Here is a 24,302-nt window from a genome sequence, read left to right as displayed (position 1 = left end):
CAGCTGAAAAAACAATATTTTTGGTTATGGAAAATATATTTCACAGCGGTTTAGATGGTACAATGATTCTCTACACTATACTTGCTTGTTTTGTGTCACAAATTGAAATTAGGTAAACTGTTAGAATTTTCGCAACCAGGAAATGGCGGAGCAATTTCTGCATAGTGCATCTTTAATTACTGTAATCTAAAAGTAGGCTAACTGCTGCACCCACCAAGTGCCTATAGGCTTACTAGTTTGTTACATTTGCAAAAGGAAAGGCTTTCAATGATTATCTCTCTCCCAGGGCTGAGAGAGGTGGAAATGCATAGCCTAAACATCTCATCTTGTAAGAGTGAAGCCCCTCGGGGACCAGTACGAAAATGTATACACTCACTACTGTAATTCGCATCTGCTAAATTACATACATGTAAATGGCTGGTCATGTATTGGCCTCAGAGAGGGCAGGAGTAGTGGGTAGATGTTGTGCCTTGTCACTGGAATTTTCTGCTGCAGAACCATCCCTTTGTCCCCACATGCAGTTGTTTTTCTCCTGGTCATAACTGAGTAAGCTAGTCTTTCCTAACATGTTTAGGACTGACATGGCAGAAGGGAGAGAAAATGTATGCTACTTGTATGCCAAATAATTACCGGTAGCCTATGGGGAACAAAAAAGCATACAAACTCTTGGCATATGATGTTCCACAGAACGTTTTTAAACAGGGATGGCTGACTACAGTACGTGACCTAAAACCTGTTGAATATGTACTAAGTTTCCTCTTGAAAGGGTGCCTAATATGCTTTAAATTAGCATAGTGGTTTACGGCACTTCAGAAACATTGGGTATTGTCATTGTTCAAATAAACATTTCCAGAAAGAGGTAGAATCATGACATCCAATTTCCCTGTATGTTTTGATATAGATTCATATGAAATCATATCAAGAGAAGGAACAAGTGACTGTGTAACTGTGATGTCATGGTCGTCATATGGTACTTGCAACAGGTTGAAGCTGAAAATGATTTGTTGTAGTTGATGACTTGACTTTACTACATACTGTATTGTAGTCAGATCCAGTAGTTGAGAGAAGACAAGCTCTATTGTACATTTTATGAGGGAGGAAGCAAAACTGAGCGAGAGAAGAGCGGTGGGGGAGGGTGAATTTGTTTTACACGTGTCCAGTGTTAAAAGTGTAGGCATATAAAGCAGTCTTTTTCCACAAGGTGGAAGAAAGAGATAGAGGGAGCTAGGGTAAACGTGTAGGCTACATTTACTGCTGGATGGCCTGACCTGCACACATATTGGTGTCTCACACGACAAGTTACAACATGTTGGCATGAATGTGACAAAGGTCCTGTAGCATGTGTTTAAAGTTATGAGATGATTCACTACTATACAGTACATGGTCATTATAAAAATAGGCCTAAAAGAAACTGTACAGGATTCCAGCATCTGGTCCTTCTCCTGCATCTACAGAATTCCACTTCAGAATCTGTACATGGTTGATGGAGGCACCAATGGTCTACAGTGTCTACAATGGTCTTTGTTTCTACCCAGGGGTGTATCCGTGTGTGAGAGAATGAAGAACTTGTTATCTACAGGGTTGTGTTTGATGGTGTCAGTCAGATCAGATTGAAGTCAGTTAAGATTAAACTGTTTTGTCCGCTATTAGAACCTAGATTCTTGTGAATGGCGGAACTGGCAAGTTGTATTTTCTTTCTATATGAGAAGTAAGTAAACTATCATATGTGTTGAGGAATCTTTCTGATCCACTTTTATGAACAGCACATGTATTGTGTAATAATTACCCTTTTCTCTCCCACTCTCTGTGCAGATGGTCAGTGAGAAGGTTGGCGGTGCAGAGGGAACGAAACTGGATGAAGACTTCAAAGATTTGGAAAGGGTATAATGTCTCTGACTGTACATTTAAAGACCAGTACCTGAAGTAGGCTAGTTACTAGTTAGTTAGAATTCAATATATTAGGCCTATCCAGAGCCATATATATAAAGAGTTGGGCCATTGCGGTTTCTGTCTGAATGTTCAGAGAACGGCACTTTCTCCTCCATAGCCGTTAAGTGATAATTGACGCTTCAGCGCTATGCTGTTTATTTCTGATAGTTTTCAAAACCTATGAAGATGTCCTGTCAAAGCAGATATGCAATTTGTTGACACCACAACACAGTACAGACTGTTCTGATTTGCTTGTTTACAGAGGGTCCTTTCATAGGGAATTGTCTGAGTCGTTCTCGTGTTGTTACATCACCAACATTTGGAGAATAAAGCTGCTGACATGGCATCCGCAACTCTAGGGTCATATACATAACATTGGCAGTAGAATGGCCCGTACTGAAGAGCTCAGTGACTTTCAACATGGCACGGTCATAGGATGCCACCTTTCCAACAAGTCAGTTCGTCAAATGTCTGTCCTACTAGAGCTGCACCGGTCAACTGTAAGTGCTGTTATTGTGAAGTGAAAACGTCTAGGAGCAACAACGGCTCAGCCACGAAGTGGTAGGCCACACAAACTCACAGAATGGGACCGGCGAGTGCTGAAGCGCATGGTGCATAAAAATCATCTGTCCTCGGTTGCAACACTCACTACCGAGTTCCAAAGTGCCGCCATTGGACTCTGGAGCAGTGGAAACGCGTTCTCTGGAGTGATGAATCACACTTCATCATCTGGCAGTCCGACGGATGAATCTGGGTTTGGCGGATGCCAGGGGAACGCTACCTGCCCCAATGCATAGTGCCAACTGTAAAGTTTGGTGGAGGAGGAATAATGGTCTGGGGCTGTTTTTCATGGTTCTGGCTAGGCCCCTTAGTTCCAGTGAAGGGAAATCTTAAAGCTACAGCATACAATGACATTCTAGATGATTCTGTGCTTCCAACTTTGTGGCAACAGTTTGGGGAAGGCCCTTTCCTGTTTCAGCATGACAATGCCCCTGTGCATAAAGCGAGGTCCATACAGAAATGGTTTGTCGAGATCGGTGTGGAAGAACCTGACTGGCCTGCACAGAGCCCTGACCTCAACCCAATCGAACACCTTTTGGATGAATTGGAACGGCGACTGCGAGCCTAATCGACCAACATCAGTGCCCGACTTCACTAATGCTCTTGTGGCTGAATGGAAGCAAGTCCCTGCAGCAATGTTCCAACATCTAGTGGAAAGCCTTCCCAGAAGAGTGGAGGCTGTTATTGCAGCAAAGAGGGGACCAACTCCATATTAATGCCCATGGTTTTGGAATGAGATGTTTGACGAGCAGGTGTCCACATACTTTTGGTCATGTAGTGTATGTAAATTGACTCTAGGCTAATCCATTAGCCAAATCTATTTACAGATGTACAGAATGGCATCAGGACATAGGACATAGGCTAATATGTTAACACAGTGTTTCCCAAACTCGGTCCTCGGGAACCCAAGGGGTGGTTTTTGCCCTCGCACTGCACAGCTGATTCAAATAATCAACTAATCATCAAGCTTTGATGTGTCAGTCAGCTGTGTAGCGTTAGGGCAAAAACCAAACGTGCACCGCTTGGGGTCCCGAGGACCGAGTTTGGGAAATGCTGCGTTAACACCAGACACACATGACATGGCACAGAAACACATATAGCTGAACACAACAGTGCATGAATAGTATAACAGTATAACATAATGCAGTGGTGATAATACAGCCACATTCACAAAACCTTACTAGAACATGGGTTAGATTCTAGACAACCATGCACTAGAAGGTGTTACATCATGTGTAGCTGTAGACTGAAGTGCAGGCAACTCTTAGTGAGCAGACTCAGTTTGCATGCTGTATACAGTATGTCAGTATAGTATTCATGTGGTAGCCCTGTGTATAGATACATGTTATACATAGAGAGAGTGGTAGATTGGCAGAGCACCTGCCTTTGCTGCTCCGGCCAACTGTCATGGAGAGCTCCAGCAATCAACAGCCAAAGCCTTCACTTACACACCTTCAGTGAATTAACATAATTGGTTGTTTCACAAAGTAATTTTCATTTAACAGTACAATATAGTAGTGACAATTTTTCATTACCTTTTTCATAGCCTATTTGGAAACTATTCTCATCACAAAGGAAGGATTTAGAAGATGGGGAAGACGTGTCGTGTCCAAAATCTGGCTTGCCTACTACTTACTTATACTGTGTGCTAATTGTACTACATACTATTTAGAACATACTATATAGTAAAAACATATGTAGTGATCAACAAATATCCACATACTACTCAAACATACTGAGAAGGCTTCATCTAATGTGCAATCGCACTTCTTCCCTGCCATTCGTTACTTTTTGTAGAGCACGTGCGCTTCCCATATTCAGATGATCAGCTATTGTCAAACACGTGAAAGACGATTATTTTCCTTAATAGTGTGCAGCGAATTCTACTAGATGAAAAGCCTAAATTAGTATCCTTGCGTTTTAAAGCATACTCAATTTGTGAAATTTCACATACTATAAAACATTCTTTTTTCGCATACCAAAATGCCTACTATTTAGAACGCAAGTACGGGTGTTCGGACACAGCCATGGTGTTTCATATTTCCTTGTGGTTGTAAGTGACGTCCCCTCCCCTGTGTTTTGTAGAAAGTAGATGTGACCAGCAAAGCTGTGGTGGAGGTAATCTCCAAAACATCTGAGTACCTACAGCCCAACCCAGGTGAGACTACACACCAGGAAGAGACTGCATTAGTGTCTTATTTAGAACTCCAATTGAAATTAATATTAATTGTGTTATGGTGTAAAATGCCTTTTGTGTTAAATCACAGATATAGGACTTGTGTTCAAGCTATAAGTACCACCTCTCCATCCGACTCTTCCTCCATCAATCGTTTTCTCTGTGTCCCTCTCCTCCATTCCCTCTCTCAGCGTCGCGGGCGAAGCTGTCTATGTTGAACACCATGTCTAAGATCAGAGGCCAGGTGAAGAACCCAGGCTATCCCCAGGCTGAGGGCCTGCTAGGAGAGTGTATGGTCAAGTACGGCCGAGACCTAGGGGAGGAAACCAACTTTGGTACGTTGTGTGTGTGTGTGTCTGTCTGTCTGTCTGTCTGCAGCGATGGCACCAGTTATGTGGAGTGTTGTTTTTAATTCGTACATGTGACTAAGCTTCTGCTCTTGCTCTGTGTCAGGTGGGGCTCTAGTAGATGCAGGGGAGACCATGAAGAGGCTGGCGGAGGTGAAGGACTCTCTAGACATAGACGTTAAACAGAACTTCATTGATCCATTACAAAACCTGTGTGACAAGGACCTCAGAGAGATACAGGTACTGTATCACATTACACACTTGTCCATCTGCTGCAGAAACTCAACATCTTTGTCATCTCTAGAATTTACATCCCCCATCCCTCTCCTCATCTACCCATCTCTTCTCCCCTCCTCCTCTCCCCCCTCCTCTCCATCTCATCCTCTCCTCCCGACCCCCAGCACCATCTGAAGAAGCTGGAGGGAAGGCGTCTGGACTATGACTATAAGAAGAAGCGCCAAGGGAAGATCCCAGACGAGGAGCTGAGACAGGCCCTGGAGAAGTTCCACGAGTCTAAAGAGGTGGCCGAGACCAGCATGTACAACATACTGGAGACTGACGTGAGTAGTACCTGTCTGTGGGTGGGGGTGTGGTCCTGTCCCCTGATAACATTCATAATGTCAATGGGAACACCCAGCTTATCATCAACCTTCATGTTTATGGTTTCATTATCAGTATTGTTGCTCTGGGAAAGAGACCAGGGCAATCAGTGCCACCTCAAGGTAATTTGTTCAGTAAACTTGGCTGGTTAAATCTACACTTCTCCACCATAACAAGAGTGTCACCTGCAGCATGAACCAACTTAGGTCAACATGAAATATCATCCTATGTACAATCTTAATCAGCTGAGCAGCTCCATAGCCTATGTTTACTATGGTTAGCCTGCCCTCCCTTGAGGATGTATGTAAATACAGTACTGCTTTCACTCACACCATTAAACAGATTATATATTAACCACAATGTGATACTGGGTATTCAGGGGAATGCCACTGTTACTCTTGTGTATCAAGGTAACCATGGGTTTGGTCCTTGTGCATGCTCGTATCTCGGTTTGTGTTCGAGTGTGTACTAGGGATGTGGCAAATGGGGGAAAAAATCGTAAAGTTTTAATCTTTACATATAGCCTACTAAATAATATATGTATGACATTTGTATTTATTTAGAATGGACCATTATCATGCACCTATCTCGAAACAGGGGCAGGGGAAAAAATACATGTAATATATGCACTTAAATAGCGAATGGAGGACCGCTTTTTCCGTGGTTCATTTTCATGCCAGCCAGGTATGCTATACTCCTGTTGTAAAGAGAAGCAATGTGTTTAATATTAGGAAAGTTGAGAAATAAATATAGTAGGCCTAGCCTATAGAAAGCTGATGTGATCCTCCTCTTTTTAAGAGGCCATCACTCTGTTTTCTCACGCAATTGCATAGCCTATAGAAATGTTGCACAACATGAGCTCATGGGCTCTCATTAAGTGTTTGATTAGATTTAGTCCCCTGTAGCTCAGTTGGTAGAGCATGCCACTTGCAACGCCAGGGTTGTGGGTTTGTTTCCCACGGGGGGCCAGTATGAAAATGTATGCCTCACTAACTGTAAGTCGCTCTGGATAAGAGCATCTGCTAAATGACTAAAATGTAACATTTTCGATTACATTTGCATTGATGTCAGTGATTAGAGGGACAATAGAGTGCTGAGTACCAGGCAGTTAGCACGTTTGATAGGCAACTAATGACCATCAGCAGCATCAGAGCTTGGAGAAGGCTAATTACCGTGACTAAATGGTCACGTGGAATTTGACTGCCTTCATGACACCCGGTGTGGCGGTAATACGGTCACTGCAACAGCCCTAGTCAAGACTCAGTATTTTTGGAACGGAGGAGACTGATTAGTTGCCGTACTTCCGAGAACATAAAAAAAAAAGCGTATTTCATAGCGAGCTAGCAAGGGACAGAGAGAGAGGGGTGGGGGATAGTATAGGCAAGTTGGCCTACAGGCAGACAGTCAGAACCGTGCATTAGGCCTTTCTATCGGCAATCAAAAGCTGGATCTCGCAATGGAATGCTGGATCTTGCAATTTCTTGACTTGCAATGTCTCACAACTTCAGTAAAGCAGGGCCTATCATCAATGGATAGGCTAGGATATTGAGATGAGCAAAACTTCGCTCTCACACAGTCACACACAGTATCTGCGCATGTACAACGGTTCACTTAACGCTATTCACAGCGTGTTAGCTAGGGCACCAAAACAGTGGCGAAGTTGAGCCTCACGCTTAAACACTCTTAAAGTGGAACTGACATTGTTTTAGTAACATGAAATCTGTTGATATACACCCCCAGGAAGAATCACACTTTCTTTCTTTTTTTTGGACAAACAAGCACTTAGATATGGTCATTTTCACGTTTTCAGAAATTATGTTTGGGAATGTAGGGAATGTTTGGGAATGACGTATACTAAGGCATTGGTGAAAATTCTATAGAAATATATAGTGGCAAAGCGGCCGTGCTTTTGGACAATTAATAGATACTGCAGTCTCGTCCAGGACCGGAGTTTACGCAGAGCGGTGCGCCATAGCCAATCAGAGCTACGGTATGCCTTTATGCAAATATGCCATTTGCCCCACTGGCTTGCCATCATTCATTCACTTTGAACCGGACTGTGTGTTTACAGGCAGGAGCAACAGCGCGACTTTAGATCATTAGAACGTATTCGCCAAAAGCCACAAAATACACCTGAATGGATTTCTGCAAATATGTAAATACCACGGGAGTCCTCTTACATTTGAGAACTTTAGTCGTATTGATCAAACAACCATGAAAAGGTAGGCTATCTCTCCCTCAGTTATGCACATCAGCAACAACAAGATCAACAACTAATGCTAGTCAGAGCGAGATGAGCTCAAATCTAACAAGGGAACATTAGATAAACTCTCAAACTTTGCACTGATAAAAGATGTGGAATAGTAGCCTGCTCATCCTTCTGCAGCTTGCCTGCCAATGCATGCTTGTCCCAAACCACGTTTTGACAACTGAATGGGAACTTGCCTGTCCGCCCATTTGATCAATACCAAATACATTTGATTGACAACCTAAGGGTGCGTTCATAAATTGCCTCCAGTATGTCAGAGTGAGTAAATTCAGAGCTTTGTCAGATTGTCTGTTCGTAAATTCAGAGCATTTCGCTCTCCTAGCATTCAGAGCGTACACTGCACGATTGACACTGGACGCTCTGGCCGAGGAGTAGGGTTGATCCGTGTGTTCCTCACAACGGCAGTCAAGCACCCAAGCTAACTGGCTAAAGTAGTCTAGCTTGCTGGCTACTTCCAGACACAAATGAGGGAAGTCCTCACTCTGACCATTTTACTCACCTTAGCAGAGCTGGTTAGGCTGTTTACGTGTTATCTAGAGCGTTTGTGACTAACTTTTTTTGGCTACGTTTACTGACACCGGTCATATTCAGCGGGTGTTGCGCGTTGATAAATTCATCAGTTATTCTGCGTACTGGCACACTCAGACGAGAGTGCTCTGAAATTGGAGTAGATAGCCAGAGTGAATTTATGAACACAAGAGATATGCTAACTGGATAAGTTGTTCGAGTTCAGCATAGCTAGCAAAGCGATTCACATTTTTTGCTAGCTAACCAAATGACACCTGCATCTCTAGCAGTACATCCCGAATGGAGGCAGCAAACAATGTACCAGGCCAGCTGTGATTTACAACCTGATAACAATATTTTTTGAACTACCAAGAAATGTATTGTTGAATTAGATTAATCATGCATTGAACAGCATCCATCTATTCTGCCAACAATGCCTTACTGTATAAATATAACCTATTTCTAAAGACCTCTTTCATAAAGTTGGTTTTGTAGCACAACTGGAATTTGAGATTTTTGACTGATATTATGATTGTCTGTTTGTTTCATATCTGCAAAGTAGTTAAAACGCTGTCAGTTCCACTTTAAGGCACCAGCATGCTTCCCAACCGGAACGGTTGTGCAACATTTTGTCAAGGGTTTTATTCAGCTGTTCGTGCACACTATATGTTTTCTTGAGGCAAGCCGAAGTCGATAGTCGGAGTCTACGGCCCTTCGTCGGTGATTGATCAACAGTAGCGATTCTTCAATTAAGTGTTTGTCATTCAACGAGAGACGAATCGTTTTCATGCAAAAATTTTACTTGAGAAATACTGAACCAAACATCTTAGTTAGATGTAAAATTGCCTGACTAAGATGTCCTCAGCAAAAACGTCAAATTAAATGACAGATTCTTGAGTTATCATAGTCCCCTGTAGCTCAGTTGGTAGAGCATGGCGCTTGCAACGCCAGGGTTGTGGGTTCGTTTCCCACGGGGGGCCAGTATGAAAATGTATGCACTCACTAACTGTATGTCGCTCTGGATAAGAGCATCTGCTAAATGATGTAAATGTAATTAATTCTGACTATTTTGTGGAAGTGTATACTGGCTACAGCGTCTCAAGATGGACAAACAGTACTATTGCCATTTATATATTTTTCAAGCAAAGGTCTTTTTAAGGGAGCATGCGAACACACTCGTTCGATTCGCCTAGCCGACTCGGCTATGCGCCAGCCAAACCGAAACATGCACAAGGCTTTAGTTGTTTGGGAAATTGACCCACTATGCTGTTTACTTTATGCATCGACGATATCGCTGTCTACCTTTAAATTACACAACTTTCCCCAGGCCTTTATAACCTATCATCTAGTTATAACACTGAAAATAATATGTTTTGTGATAACTGCACTGTGATTTTAATTTAGTGAAAGATAAAACGAGAAAAAAATAACATTGATCTTCGGTTAGGTATTTTTCTTAACGTTAAGGATCCCAATTTCGTTTAAACGTTCACACCCCTAGTGTGTACAGTAAGTAACCATATCCTGCTCTTTGTGTGTCTCTGTGCAGATAGAGCAGGTGAGCCAGCTGTCGTCTCTAGTGGAGTCCCAGCTGCAGTACCACAGACAGGCCACACAGATCCTGGACGAGCTCTCAGACAAACTCAGGGACAGGTAGGTACACACGTGTCTCTACTTCCACTGCCCATCATTCCTGTACAGTCACTTCAAGCTTATGTGTGCGGTGTCATGATACAGATACTGTAGGCCCACTCACTAATCCCAGCCCCGTGCCGAGCCCCGTGCCCTGCCCAGCCCAGCCCCCTCATACTGCCTAGTCTAGTCACAACAGCCCATCGCCATTATCTGTGTCAATGTGTTCTTCTGTGGATCTGCATGGTCTCATCCAAGGCCCTTAATCACAGACACACTGGTTGACCCAGGGGTTTAACTGTTAGCTGTAAAATATATCAGGAGCGTCAAGATAGCCATTCCCTTAGTTTCTTTTAGAATATTGTTATTATGAATGATGTATATTTGAGTACCCTTTCTAATATTGATTCTACTGATAACGGAGATGAACTGTAGTCTGTGGATCTGCCAGGCGGCTTGAACTATCTTTCTTCTCTTCAGGATGAACGAGGCCCAGAACCGTCCACGTCGCGAGTACACGCCTAAGCCCAAACCCATCTTTGACTTTGACAGCGACAACCAATCAACCAATGGTGGCTATACAACTGCAGTTGGCCCACCACCCTTCCGCAACTCTGGTAAGACAGTTGCACATGCTACCTACTGTGTATATCAGCTCATCGAAAAGGAATTTCTTTCAAATATTTCACTACTGCAGATTTTGAGATTCGCTCCCATACTTTGGAGGGTGGTATGAACGTGTGTGTCTGTCATAGGATGAGTTGGTTGTCAGTGTGTGTGTGCGCGTGCGTGTGTATGTGTGAGCATGCACGTGTGAGTGAGAGAGGGGGAATGAACAGGAGGGGGTGCAGGCAGCTGTCAGCTGGTTGCCCTCTTCTCCTGTTGACCTTGTTCCTCTCTTCCTGTGACGTCATCAGAGTCACCCTTCCTCCACGCCAGATTGTCATTCCGGAAAACCAGACGTGAGTCAGACAGTGAGAGTGTGTTTGTTGGTCAGAGAGATGGCAGCCGAGCTACTTTTGTGAAATGGTAGATGCAATCCTATCAGTGAACTACATGTGTCAAATCAAAAAGCTCTAGAATGTAAGTTCTGTGATTGAAATAATCCATTACTTTGTACACAAGATATTTGAGAAACAGGTAATTTTATGAACTCATTCATTTGATTGGGTTCTTCATTGGGTTTGGTTGTTTCTCTGGTTGAAATGTTTACCAGCTATTTTTAGATACAAAGCCTAGAGCTTTTTGATTGACAGTTTAATGACCTGCACTGAATGCGGTGGCACTGACTGCCTCTGAAATGGCTCACACACAAACACATGCTGGTGTACCACCTCAGGCCATAGTCCTGTCACTACAGCCATTGGACTGAACCCACTTTCAGTTCAATCATTAAAAGTCCTGTATAGAAAGCTGGTGTAACTAACCTTATTCAGGTCTCCACTAGATTCACCATCATCAACCAGGTGAATAAATGGGTTGAATAATGATATAGTAGTGATATCAGGCCAAGTACAGTGGGGAAAAAAAGTATTTAGTCAGCCACCAATTGTGCAAGTTCTCCCACTTAAAAAGATGAGAGAGGCCTGTAATTTTCATCATAGGTACACGTCAACTATGACAGACAAATTGAGAAATAAAAATCCTGAAAATCACATTGTAGGATTTTTAATGAATTTATTTGCAAATTGTGGTGGAAAATAAGTATTTGGTCACCTACAAACAAGCAAGATTTCTGGCTCTCACAGACCTGTAACTTCTTCTTTAAGAGGCTCCTCTGTCCTCCACTCGTTACCTGTATTAATGGCACCTGTTTGAACTTGTTATCAGTATAAAAGACACCTGTCCACAACCTCAAACAGTCACACTCCAAACTCCACTATGGCCAAGACCAAAGAGCTGACAAAGGACACCAGAAACAAAATCGTAGACCTGCACCAGGCTGGGAAGACTGCATCTGCAATAGGTAAGCAGCTTGGTTTGAAGAAATCAACTGTGGAAGCAATTATTAGGAAATGGAAGACATACAAGACCACTGATAATCTCCCTCGATCTGGGGCTCCACGCAAGATCTCACCCCGTGGGGTCAAAATGATCACAAGAATGGTGAGCAAAAATCCCTGAACCACACGGGGGGACCTAGTGAATGACCTGCAGAGAGCTGGGACCAAAGTAACAAAGCCTACCATCAGTAACACACTACGCCGCCAGGGACTCAAATCCTGCAGTGCAGACGTGTCCCCCTGCTTAAGCCAGTACATGTCCAGGCCCGTCTGAAGTTTGCTAGAGTGCATTTGGATGATCCAGAAGAGGATTGGGAGAATGTCATATGTCATATGGTCAGATGAAACCAAAATAGAACTTGTCGTGTTTGGAGGACAAAGAATGCTGAGTTGCATCCAAAGAACACCATACCTACTGTGAAGCATGGGGGTGGAAACATCATGCTTTGGGGCTGTTTTTCTGCAAAGGGACCAGGACGACTGATCCGTGTAAAGGAAAGAATGAATGGGGCCATGTATCATGTGATTTTGAGTGAAAACCTCCTTCCATCAGCAAGGGCATTGAAGATGAAACGTGGCTGGGTCTTTCAGCATGACAATGATCCCAAACACACCGCCCGGGCAACGAAGGAGTGGCTTTGTAAGAAGCATTTCAAGGTCCTGGAGTGGCCTAGCCAGTCTCCAGATCTCAACACCATAGAAAATCTTTGGAGGGAGTTGAAAGTCCGTGTTGCCCAGCGACAGCCCCAAAACATCACTGCTCTAGAGGAGATCTGCATGGAGGAATGGGCCAAAATACCAGCAACAGTGTGTGAAAACCTTGTGAAGACTTACAGAAAACGTTTGACCTGTGTCATTGCCAACAAAGGGTATATAACAAAGTATTGAGAAACTTTTGTTATTGACCAAATACTTATTTTCCACCATAATTTGCAAATAAATTCATAAAAAATCCTACAATGTGATTTTCTGAATTTTTTTTCCTCATTTTGTCTGTCATAGTTGACGTGTACCTATGATGAAAATTACAGGCCTCTCTCATCTTTTTAAGTGGGAGAACTTGCACAATTGGTGGCTGACTAAATACTTTTTTTCCCCACTGTATGTCCAAATAGTAACAACAACAACAAAATCTATACGTATTGACTCAAGACATTTCAGCTTTTACTTTTTAATTGATTTGTAAACATTTCGAAAAACATAATTCCACTTTGACATTGTATGCAGTGACAAAAAAATCAACATTTAGATTTTAGACTTCATTTTCCACATTTTGTTGTGTTACAGCCTGAATTTAAAATGTATTGCATTTAGATTTTTTTGTCACTGTTCTACATACAATACCCCATAATGTCAAAGTGGAATTGTGTTTTTCTACATTTTTACAAATCAATTAAAAGCTGAAATGTCTTGAGTCAATACGTATTCAACCCCTTTGTTATGGCAAGCCTAAATAAGTTCAGGTGTAAAAATTTGCTTAACAAGTCACAAGTTGCATGGACTCACTCTGTTTGCAATGATAGTGTTAAACATAATTTTTTTATGACTACCTCATCTCTGTACCCCACACATACAATTATCTGCAAGGTCCCTCAGTCGAACAGTGAATTTCAAACACAGATTCAACCACAAAGACCAGGGAGGTTTTCCAATGCCTCGCAAAGAAGGGCACGTATTGGTAGATGGATCAACATTGTAGTTACTCCACAATACTAACCTAATTGACAAAGTGAAAAGAAGGAAGCCTGTACAGAATAGAAAATATTTCTAAATATGCATCCTGTTTGCAACAAGGCACTAAAGTAATACTGCAAAAAATGTGGCAAAGCAATTAACTTTTTGTCCTGAATACAAAGTGTTATGTTTGGGGCAAATCCAATGCAACAAATTACTGAGTACCACTCTCCATATTTTCAAGCATGGTGGTGGCTGCATCATGTTATGGGTATGCTTGTAATCGTTAAGGACTGGGGAGTTTTTCAGGATAAAAAATAAACGTAATGGAGCTAAGCACATTTGCAAAAATGTCTAAAAACATGTTTTCACTTTGCCATTATCGGTATTGTGTGTAGATGGGGGGGATTTAACTATGGAATCATGTAGTAACCCAAAGAGTGTTAAACAAATGAAAATATATTTTATATTTGAGATTCTTCAAATAGCCATCCTTTGCCTTTATGACAGCTTTGCACACTCTTGGCATTATCTCAACCAACTTCATGAGGTAGTCACCTGGAATGCATTTCAATTAACAGGTGTGCCTTGTTAAAAGTTAATTTGTGGAATTTCTTTCCTTCTTAATGCGTGTGAGCCAATCAGTTGTGTTGTGACAAGGTAGGGTGGGTATACAGAAGATAGCCCTATTTGGTAAAAGACCAAGTCCATATTATGGCAAGAACAGCGCAAATAAGCAAAGAGAAACGACAGTCCATCATTACTTTAAGACATGAAGGTCCGTCAATACGGAACATTTCAAGAACTTTGAAAGTTTCTTCAAGTGCAGTCGCAAAAACCATCAAGCGCTATGATGAAACTGGCTCTCATGAAGACCACCACAGGAATGGAAGACCCAGAGTTACCTCTGCTGCAGAGGATAAGTTCATTAGAGTTACCAGCCTCAGAAATTTCTGCCCAAATAAATGCTTCACAGAGTTCAAGTAACAGACACATCTCAACATCAACTGTTCAGAGGGGACTTTGTGAATCAGGCCTTCGTAGTCGAATTGCGGCAAAGAAACCACTACTAAAGGACACCAATAATAAGAAGAGACCTGCTTGGGCCAAGAAACACAAGCAATGGACATCAGACTGGTGGAAATTTGTCCTTTGGTCTGGAGTCCAAATGTGAGATTTTTGGTTCAAACCGCCGTGTCTTTGTGAGACGCGGTGTGGGTGAACGGATGATCTCCGCATGTGTAGTTCCCACCGTAAAGCATGGAGGAGGAGGTGTTATGGTGTGGGGGTGCTTTGCTGGTGACACTGTCTGATTTATGTAGAATTCAAGGCACACTTAACCAGCATGGCTACTGCAGCATTCTGCAGCAATATGCCACCCCAGCTGGTTTGGGCTTAGTGGGACTATCATTTGTTTTTCAACAGGACAATGACCCAACACACCTCCAGGCTGTATAAGGGCTATTTTACCAAGAAGGAGAGTGATGGAGTGCTGCATCAGATGACCTGGCCTCCACAATCCCCCGACCTCAACCTAATTGAGATGGTTTGGGATGAGTCAGAGTGAAGGAAAATCAGCCAACAAGTGCTCAGCATATGTTGGAACTCCTTCAAGCCTGTTGGAAAAGCATTCCAGGTGATTTCTGGTTGAGAGAATGCCAAGAGTGTGCAAAGCTGTCATCAAGGCAAATGGTGGCTATTTGAAGAATCTCAACTATAAAATATATTTTGATTAGTTTAACACTTTTTTGGTTACTACATGATTCCATATGTGTTATTTCATAGTTTTGATGTCTTCACTATTATTCTACAATGTAAAAAATAAAGAAAAACCCTTGAATGAGTAAGTACAGTGTTTTCGGGAAGTATTCAGACCCCTTCACTCTTTCCACATTTTGTTACGTTACAGCCTTATTCTAAAATTGATTAAATTGTTTTTTTCCCCTCATCAATCTACACACAATACCCCATAATGACAAAGCAAAAACTGGTTTTCGGAAATGTTTGCAAGTGTATACAAACCCCCCCCACCCGGAAATATCACATTTAAAAGTTTTCAGACCCTTTAACTCAATACTTTGTTGAAGCACCTTTGGCAGCAATTACAGCCTCAAGTCTTCTTGGGTATGACGCTACAAGCTTGGCACACCTGGATTTGGGAAGTTACTCCCATTCTTCTCTGCAGATCCTCTCAAGCTCTGTCAGGTTCGATGGGGAGCGTTTCTGCACAGCTATTTTCAGGTCTCTCCAGAGATGTTCAAACGGGTTCAAGTCCAGGCTCTGGCTGGGCCACTCAAGTACATTCAGAGACTTGTCCCGAAGCCACTCATGTGTTGTCTTGGCTGTGTGCTTAGGGTCATAGTCCTGTTGGAAGGTGAACCTTCGCCCCCAGTCTGAGGTCCTGAGCGCTCTTGAGCAGGTTTTCATCAAGGATCTCTCTGTAATTTGCTCCGTTCATCTTTGCCTCGATCTTGACTTGTCTCCCAGTCCCTGCCGCTGAAAAACATCCCAACAGCATGATGCTGCCACCACCATGCTTCACCGTAGGGATGGTGCCAGGTTTCCTCCAGAATTGATGCTTGGCATACAGGCCAAAGAGTTCAATCTTGGTTTCATCAGACCAGAGAATCTCTTTTCTCATGGTCTAAGAGTTGCCTTTTGGCAAACTCCAAGCGGGCTTTCATGTGCCTTTTACTGAGGAGTGGCTTCCGTCTGGCCTCTCCTACCATAAAGGCCTAATTGGTGGAGAGCTGCAGAGATTGTTGTGCTTCTGGAAGGTTATCCCATCTCCACAGAGGGACTCTAGAGCTCTGTTAGTGACCATCAGGTTCTTAGTCACCTCCCTGACCAAGGCCCTTCTCCCCCGATTGCTCAGTTTGGCCGGGCGGCCAGCTCTAGGAAGAGTCTTGGTGGTTCCAAACTTCTTCCATTTAAGAATGACGGAGGCCACTGTGATCTTGGTGACCTTCGATGTTGCAGAATTGTTTTGGTACCCTTCCCCAGATCTGTGCCTGGACACAATCCTGTCTCGGAGCTCTACTGACAATTCCTTCGACCTCATGGCTTGGTTTTTGCCATGACATGCACTGTCAACTGTGGGACCTTATATAGACAGGTGTGTGCCTTTTTCAAATAATGTCCAATCAATTGAATTTACCCCAGGTGGACTCCAATCAAGTAGTAGAAACATCTCAAGGATGATCAATGGAAACAGGATGCACCTGAGCTCAATTTCGAGTCTCATAGCAAAGGGTCTGAATACTTTTATGTAAATAAGGTATTTGTTTTATTTTTAATACATTTGCTAAGATTTCTAAAAACCTGTTTTTGCTTTGTCATTATGGGGTATTGTGTGTAGATTGCTGAGGAAATTGTTTTATTTAATCCATTTTAGAATAAGGCTCTAATGTAAAAAAAAGGAAAAAGTCAAGGGGTCTGAATACTTTCCGAAGGCACTGTATGTACCCATAAAACATTGTGATATACGATGCAATCAATCAATCAATCACATTTATTTATAAATCCCTTTTTACATCAGCAGATGTCACAAAGTGCTATACAGAACCCCATCCTAAAACCCCAATCAGCAAGCAATGCAGATGTAGAAGCACGGTGGCTAGGAAAAACTCCCTAGAAAGGCAGAAACCTAGAGAGGAACCAGGCTCTGAGGGGTCCCCTTCTGGCTGTGCTGGGTGGAGATTATAACAGTAGATGGCCATTAAGGACAGATTTTTCTCCAAGATGTTCAAACGTTCAAGATGACCAGCAGGGTCAAATAATAATCACAGTGGTTGTAGAGGTACTGACCTGTTGCAACATCAGGAGTAAATGTCACTTGGCTTTTCATAGCCGGGCATTTAGAGGTTGAAATAGCAGGTGCGGTAGAGAGAGACAGGGTTGAAAACAGCAAGTCTGGGACAAGGTAGCACGTCCAGTGAACAGGTCAGGGTTCCATAGCCGCAGGCAAAAGAGTTGAAACTATCGCCCCTATTGTCCACCATCCACTCACCCCCCGCTAAGTGCAGGAAATGGCTAATCTTTTCTGATATTACTTTCTGGTGGAGGAACGGGTTTGCCTGTCTGTGTCTGTCTGTGTGATGGAGCAGTGACTGTCTGATGAGGAACGGGCTGTCTTACCATAGTGATCTAGTTTGTAGGCCTACGTCATGAGCTGGATAGAAGCAATCTACCGTCTTCAGAACTGGATAATAATAGCTTTATTTGCCTCGTGAAATAATAGAACAATAAATAATATTGTTTGTTAGATCTCTCATAAAGCTGTGATGGAGAATAGCCTAGGCTTAGGCTATAAACTTTCATTATTGTTATTTTTGAAAGCCACAACAACTTTAGGACAACACCTTCGTAGGCTAGAATATTTGGGAAATAAGCGACTGTTCATAACTAAAAAAAAATTGTTTTAAAGTTTTTTTGATAGGCCTAGTAGGAGGATAGGTTATTGGCCATTTGGTTTTCAACCTCGCATGGAGGAATCTTCCTAGCCCGCATGGATTATTTCTTTCTTAATAAGCTTAAACTGTCATTAGATTTTTCTATAGGCTAATGAAATTGTTTCTCTCATTATTAGTCCTCTGGCTACCGTACCGTTTTTAGGCTATTCAAATAACTTTTTTGAGATGTAACTCTGTTACATTCATTGTTTGATCGAGAGAAATCCATGCATAAAACAACGAAGCGTAACCTTGAGCCATATTCATAGCCTATCGAATGGAGAGAGAAAGGAATATAGGCTACGTTTTTTTTAAACAGCTAGACATAATATAGTTCTTTTTTTTTAAGTGTGTCTTGCCTAATGCCCATGCATCCGACAGAGAGCGAGAAACATTATTTTCTGACTGGACATTTTGCCCTGCTTTGGTGGAATTCTCCACTCTGTCTGGCCTACAGTCCTCTCTTGTGTTCTGTAGGCTATATAACATGTTGATTGAAGTAGGCTATAGCAAATAGGAATAGGCTAATTACTCGGAATGTCACTTGTGTCCTGCCCTGCTGTGCGCTGCGAGACTATACTGTGTGGCGCCAGTCAAGTTCAAATAGGCTAAACCATCGTCTGTCACAACACAATGTCGTCACCATTGACGATGGCTATCAATCATCGTCGATAGACGATGCTATCGTAATATCGCCCAACCCTACTGTAGTCCCTAACCCTTGCAGGCCCCAGCTCAGAACAACACGGGACTGTATGGGGGGCCAGGTCATCTTTCTAGCACTCAGTCACTTCTCACACTAACACTGTCTGATTCTGCAGTGTGTTTAATATCACAGCCCAGCCACACCTACTAATACTTAAACTACAGTGTGACCCATAAGCTAACAAACAGGGTGCGGTGAGAAAACCTAAAACCACAATCATGGTCTGACGCTCCAGCTCTTAGCCAGCAGAAGGAGGGTGGGACGGATGGACAGCGAGAGTGATGGGACTAGTCTATCACTGTCTGGTATGATGTACACTTTTTCAACCTTCTCTCTCCTTTCTCCTCTTTCTGTTGTTCAGTTTCAGAACAGCCGTGCTGTAAGGCCCTGTATGACTTTGACCCGGAGAACGAGGGAGAGCTGGGCTTCAAGGAGGGCGACATCATCACCCTGACCAATCAGATCGACGAGAACTGGTACGAAGGCATGCTGCACGGCCAATCAGGATTTTTCCCTCTCAACTACGTGGAGATCGTTGTCCCGCTGACACACTAAAGAGTGCTGTAGAGAGTACATAAGAGAGGGAGCGAAAGAGGGAGATGTAGAGATCAAGGGAACGAGAGAGGGAATGGAAGTGAGAGAGGGAATGAGGAGCCAGTTGAATCTGTGGGACAGATCCTAGAGGCTTCGTCCTCATCTTCACCATCATCGCCATCATCACAGACGTACCTGTACTCTTTGGCACTTTGTCATCTTCACATTTGAAGGAGGAAAATTGGAAGATGGTGGCTTCTCACATTCCAGTTCTGAGAAAAAGAGATTTGAATATGATCCCCCTGCCCTACAAGCAAAAACGGAAGACTGACATTCGGACACAGACATGAAGAACCGGACTCAACCAGTCAACCCCAGATATCTCTATAGAAAAGAGAAGTTTCACATGAAATGTATCAAAATTGAAATGGTCACAATTTATTATTTAATGTAAAGTTACGTACCTGTAAGCAGCAGAAAACATTTACATCTGCAGTTTAGCTGGTTCTGACTGTAAAGCTGTACCACTTGTAAAGCCTTGTATTTTTTTCATTTTCGTAGTTTCATAACAAAACAGAAAATATATTTCACACATCCCACGTTTCTGTAAGTCCCACATTTTAGTATGGACTCTGCTGAATACTCGCCTTATTTACAAGGCAAGTATGTCAGACTGCAACTGCACAGCCTTTCAAATAGTGGATTTTGACTGGACTACGTCTCTGGAAGCCCCCTGCTGGCCAGGCTAACACAACCATCCTCCTCAGTAAACAACTACAGTAATGCCTTGTAGTAAGGATCCATTTACAGTCAGTAGATTTACAATACTATGTACATCCTGGATGCCTGAGCCACATGAGAGCATGAAGGGCCTCAGACATTGTTTTGTTTTGCTACGGTCTGCATTTTATTTGTTTTGGTTTCAGCCTCGTTTATTGTTTTTTAATGTACAGCTAAACTGTTCGATTGCACCTTGGACCTCCAATGAGATTGTTGATGTATGTGTGAGGGACTGTGTAAGTAATGTGTAGTTGTAGGCCTCTACTGAAAAGGTGTTCAAGCCCAGACAGTCAGAGACTGAAGCGTGGAGAAAACTAGACCCAAAATCAAACACTAACATGTATAAGAAAACATTTTCCCCAGGGGCTACTGGACATTTTGTGACGTTAGCAACATTCGAGGCCTGTGTGTTTTTCTGTCTGTCCATCTGTTCAATAGAGGAAACACAGCCAAAAATGCAAAATAAAATAAGAGTACATGGTGTGTAAACCATGATGTGATATGGTGAGGTGGGGGTTTTAGGTGTGTCATTATAGTCATAGTGCCTGTCTGTTCAGCTTGCCCCAGTACCTCCATAGACAACAACGCTGCTGGCGGTGTCTCCGTCTGTCTCCCACATAGTGCACATAAACGTTGGGACTCTTTTCAGATGCGTGTGTGTATGAGACTGTGAACTTCTTTAGGATCAGTAAATCCCATTCATTCACGTCTGTATTGAGTATTATTTAATTATTCGTTGGTTATCATACTCCTCCCCGGGTCTCGTAGTAGGAGGGGTTGGGTGTGTGCTGCTGGACAGGACTGCGTAGGGCGTCAAATATAGTAAATACTGAATGAGGAAAAGACCGGGAAACTGAATAATAATATATAGTTCTTATTTTATTTGTGATGATGGTTCTGTTAGTATGCATCTTGGTAGCAGGGGCTTTTCCTATCAGAGCTTAGAGACCCTCCACGATTGATAGTTGTGGAGACGATATGATTGAGTCACATGCTGCAGTGCACTCTTTCATTCACATATTTCCAGGCTACTTTCATTGGTCATGAGTTTTAGCTACTCTTCTCTCTTCCAGCCTGCTCCCTCCATCCACCACTCTGCTATGTCTCTCACAACACCTTCTCTCTGGTGTTAGTGCTCTCCCATACGTTTACAGGCCTGGGTTCCATTCATTTCAATGACAGAGTGCAGTGGTGGACTGATACAGAGCAACCTGGTGCTGACTGGCTCACACACCAATAAGAGTCCCAAACAAACACATGTAATAATTTATAGTTAGGGGTGCTTCAGTGCCTTTGGGAAAGAAATGAGGGAAAGACTAATACAACCAACCAAAATAACCAAGCTACTTACTATGGTCATGAATTTCTGTACTAATGGTTCTGTTCATTTTCAGCCTTGGCACTTTGCTGTGTACAGACGTTTGTGCATGTGTACACTTGCTTTTGTGACACACTACACTTTTTAAAAAGGGTTATTTCTGTCTAATCCGTTGGAGAACCGAAATTATCATTTGAACTAAAAAAGATAATTCTGGCACTCAATAGTATTACTTTTTTACATACCTTTACCTTTTTTTTTTTTTTTACATTAATCTTTGCATGTAGGTCTATCCAATAACTTGTAAATGTATGTATTTTAGTTTTCTTTTTACTTTTGGTATGTCATTTTAGTATGGTATGTCAAGTTTAACTGCAATATCTTGTCATGTATTATAAAAATATTTGTACCTGCTTTCTCGTTTCCCCCATTCTCCTGTCTTTGAGTAAATAAATAGAGAGAAAAAAGCAATTTGCACTGTGTACAGACTGTTTTTGAAAATAATGTTTTGATCATAAATGTAAATAAACTATTACTGCTTGGGTGCCAAAATGTTAACGCATGTGAGGAGGTGGAAGCACCACTAATGATTATTTTTCATCTTTATGTTTTGTGTTTTTGCTTGAAATGTTCAATAGGTTGGTGGGACAAAAGGTGGCAGTGTAGTTATTTCCAAAGTACCATCAACACTTAACAGTGAGCAGACAGTAAAATACAGTATTTATTATAAAATACAATTGTCTTGTATATATTGCATATTATATTGTATATTGTTAACATTGTATTTTATTACAAATATTGTGCTAGTTTAGGATTTTACTTTTGATGATTCTATGGTTGTAAATGGTGTGCAATTCATTCAGTCTATAGCTAGGTTTCCATCCAATTGGTGACAGATTTCATGCAAATATTCTTAAATCTGCATAAAGAAAATATGCGCACACCAGTGGTGCGTTTCCACCAAACTGACTTGTGCGTCATCTATAGTTTGGCAGGACATCCGAACCTACAAGAGAAGCAAGTATATATTTTTTATTCAAAAAGTAGCTGTTGGTATTGTCTTGCTAGGGCAATTTAATTTAAGCGCTGTATTTGACCTAGTAGCCTACTTAATCATTGCTGTTTGAACTGTCTTATTGCTCAGTACTTGACTGTCGTTGTGGATTTAGATTAGTTTCAGGCCTATTTGTGTAATTTGTGGGTGTGTTGTATTGTAGGGGGTGTTTACGTCACCTCTGCCAGGCAATCAGCAATCAGTGCTGGGAGGTGTGTCGTTCACCTCTGCTAGGTAATTAGTGCTAGTATTTCGGTCTTCCCCCGTTTTTTCAGCGGTGTTGTCCCCGAAACAAAGACGTTCTGACGAGTTGTTCGAAGGAGGCTTCACACCACTCTTTCACCTGAGTCTGTTATCTAGTTATTTTCGGATTATCTCATTTTGCTCTTTTATAGCTTTGTCAACTGTGTTTTCTATACCAGTTCGCTCCTCTCCCTGCAGGTTTTACAGACGCTCCCCACCCCATGGCTGCAACCCATATAATTTAGTGTACCCTGTGCGCACAACCCATGTGGATCTCCCAGTCTCCGGAAGCGTTTGGAACTGCTGATCTGCGGTCAATAAGGCTGAGTTAATCTCAGCCTATGTTGCCTTTCAGTCCCTACACTTTTTGGCCCTGACTGAGACATGGATTACCCCAGAGAACACTGCTACTCCAGCTGCTCTTTCGTCATCTGACTGTTCTTTCATAGTCTGAGAGCATCCAGTCGTGGCGGTGGTGGCACAGGGCTACAAATTTATCCTAAATGGGGATTTTCTCTTTTCCCCATCTCTCACCTGTCTGTCCTAATTTGAATTCCATGCACTTGTCACTTGTCCACTTAATCTTAAAGGAATAATCCACTAAAAACCACAAATTCCTATGATTTACATTGCTAAATAACGCAAATTTGGGAGAACAGTATGTTGTGAAATGTTTGCATTTCGTTATAATATGTTAGGAAGCAACGTGAAAATTGTTGTGGAAATCTGCAGAACTCAAGTCTACTACAAAATCCGCAATGCTCTCTATAGAAAGGCTGTCTGGCTAGCTAGGTAGGTAGCTAGTTAGAAAATGTAGCTACACACAATAATGCCAGTTAATATCAGCAATGTGAAGTAGTTGTAAAATCCAACAAACTGCACTGATGAATCAAACTGCACTATCAATTTAGGAATTTCAATCTCACCATGTTCAACCTGGTAGAGATCGCATTTCTAGCTCAAAACTGTCAGGTTGCTATGGCAATGTGCAAGGGCCCTGTGAGGAGAGAACCACTTTGTTTCATGGTAGTTGAAATTATATTAATCTGGCAGTGTACTGTGCACTTTGAGGACATTTTAACAAAATATGTACTTGACAATATAGACAGATTAATGTTCTAGACGAGCATGTCCATACCATCGATTGGTTTATTTGGCGATCTGGAGTGTGATGGGGGTATCAAAACTATCTCCAGTGACTAGAACCTTATCATGATGTGTCACATTTCATTTCTAGGATGGATTCAAACTATGGCCCGCGGGCCGGATCCAGCCCATTTATTTTGGGTTAGAAAAACACTCCAGGCCACTCTTGAACGTCTAAAACTAGATATAAAGTATGTATAAATTATAATGTACCAATATATTTTCAAATAACTGCACTTTTTCTGGGACGCAAATTGATTTTGACAAACAAATCGGTCCCCAAAACAATCTGTGCCGCCCTCTGAATTTCGAAATCCCGATGTGGCCCTCGAGCCAAAAAGTTTACCCCTGCTCTACAACTCTACCTCACAC

At 42.2% G+C, this 24,302-nt stretch overlaps 1 protein-coding gene across 2 annotated transcripts in view; it reads left to right on the top strand.

Moving 5' to 3' along the window:
* The window catches only part of LOC121540320 (endophilin-A2), a 29,790-nt gene extending 7,888 nt beyond the window's left edge, over nucleotides 1-21,902 (top strand). Inside the window, exons 2-10 of one of the 2 annotated variants that reach the window (XM_041849101.2) lie at nucleotides 1,813-1,881; nucleotides 4,576-4,648; nucleotides 4,858-5,001; nucleotides 5,120-5,253; nucleotides 5,415-5,573; nucleotides 9,939-10,042; nucleotides 10,502-10,638; nucleotides 10,939-10,983; nucleotides 19,217-21,902. In XM_041849101.2, coding sequence (XP_041705035.1) covers nucleotides 1,813-1,881; nucleotides 4,576-4,648; nucleotides 4,858-5,001; nucleotides 5,120-5,253; nucleotides 5,415-5,573; nucleotides 9,939-10,042; nucleotides 10,502-10,638; nucleotides 10,939-10,983; nucleotides 19,217-19,410 — 1,059 coding nt within the window. In that variant the 3' untranslated portion in view covers nucleotides 19,411-21,902. The remainder of the gene's footprint in view (nucleotides 1-1,812; nucleotides 1,882-4,575; nucleotides 4,649-4,857; nucleotides 5,002-5,119; nucleotides 5,254-5,414; nucleotides 5,574-9,938; nucleotides 10,043-10,501; nucleotides 10,639-10,938; nucleotides 10,984-19,216) is intronic. The other variant, XM_041849102.2, reaches the window with a different exon arrangement.
* The last annotated feature ends 2,400 nt before the right edge of the window (nucleotides 21,903-24,302 follow it).

The sequence above is a fragment of the Coregonus clupeaformis genome, chromosome 26, assembly GCF_020615455.1.
Source record: "Coregonus clupeaformis isolate EN_2021a chromosome 26, ASM2061545v1, whole genome shotgun sequence".
Classification (NCBI taxonomy): Eukaryota; Metazoa; Chordata; class Actinopteri; order Salmoniformes; family Salmonidae; genus Coregonus; species Coregonus clupeaformis.
The sequence above is the reverse complement of the archived record's forward strand: the minus strand, read 5'-3'. Positions and strand labels throughout refer to the sequence as shown.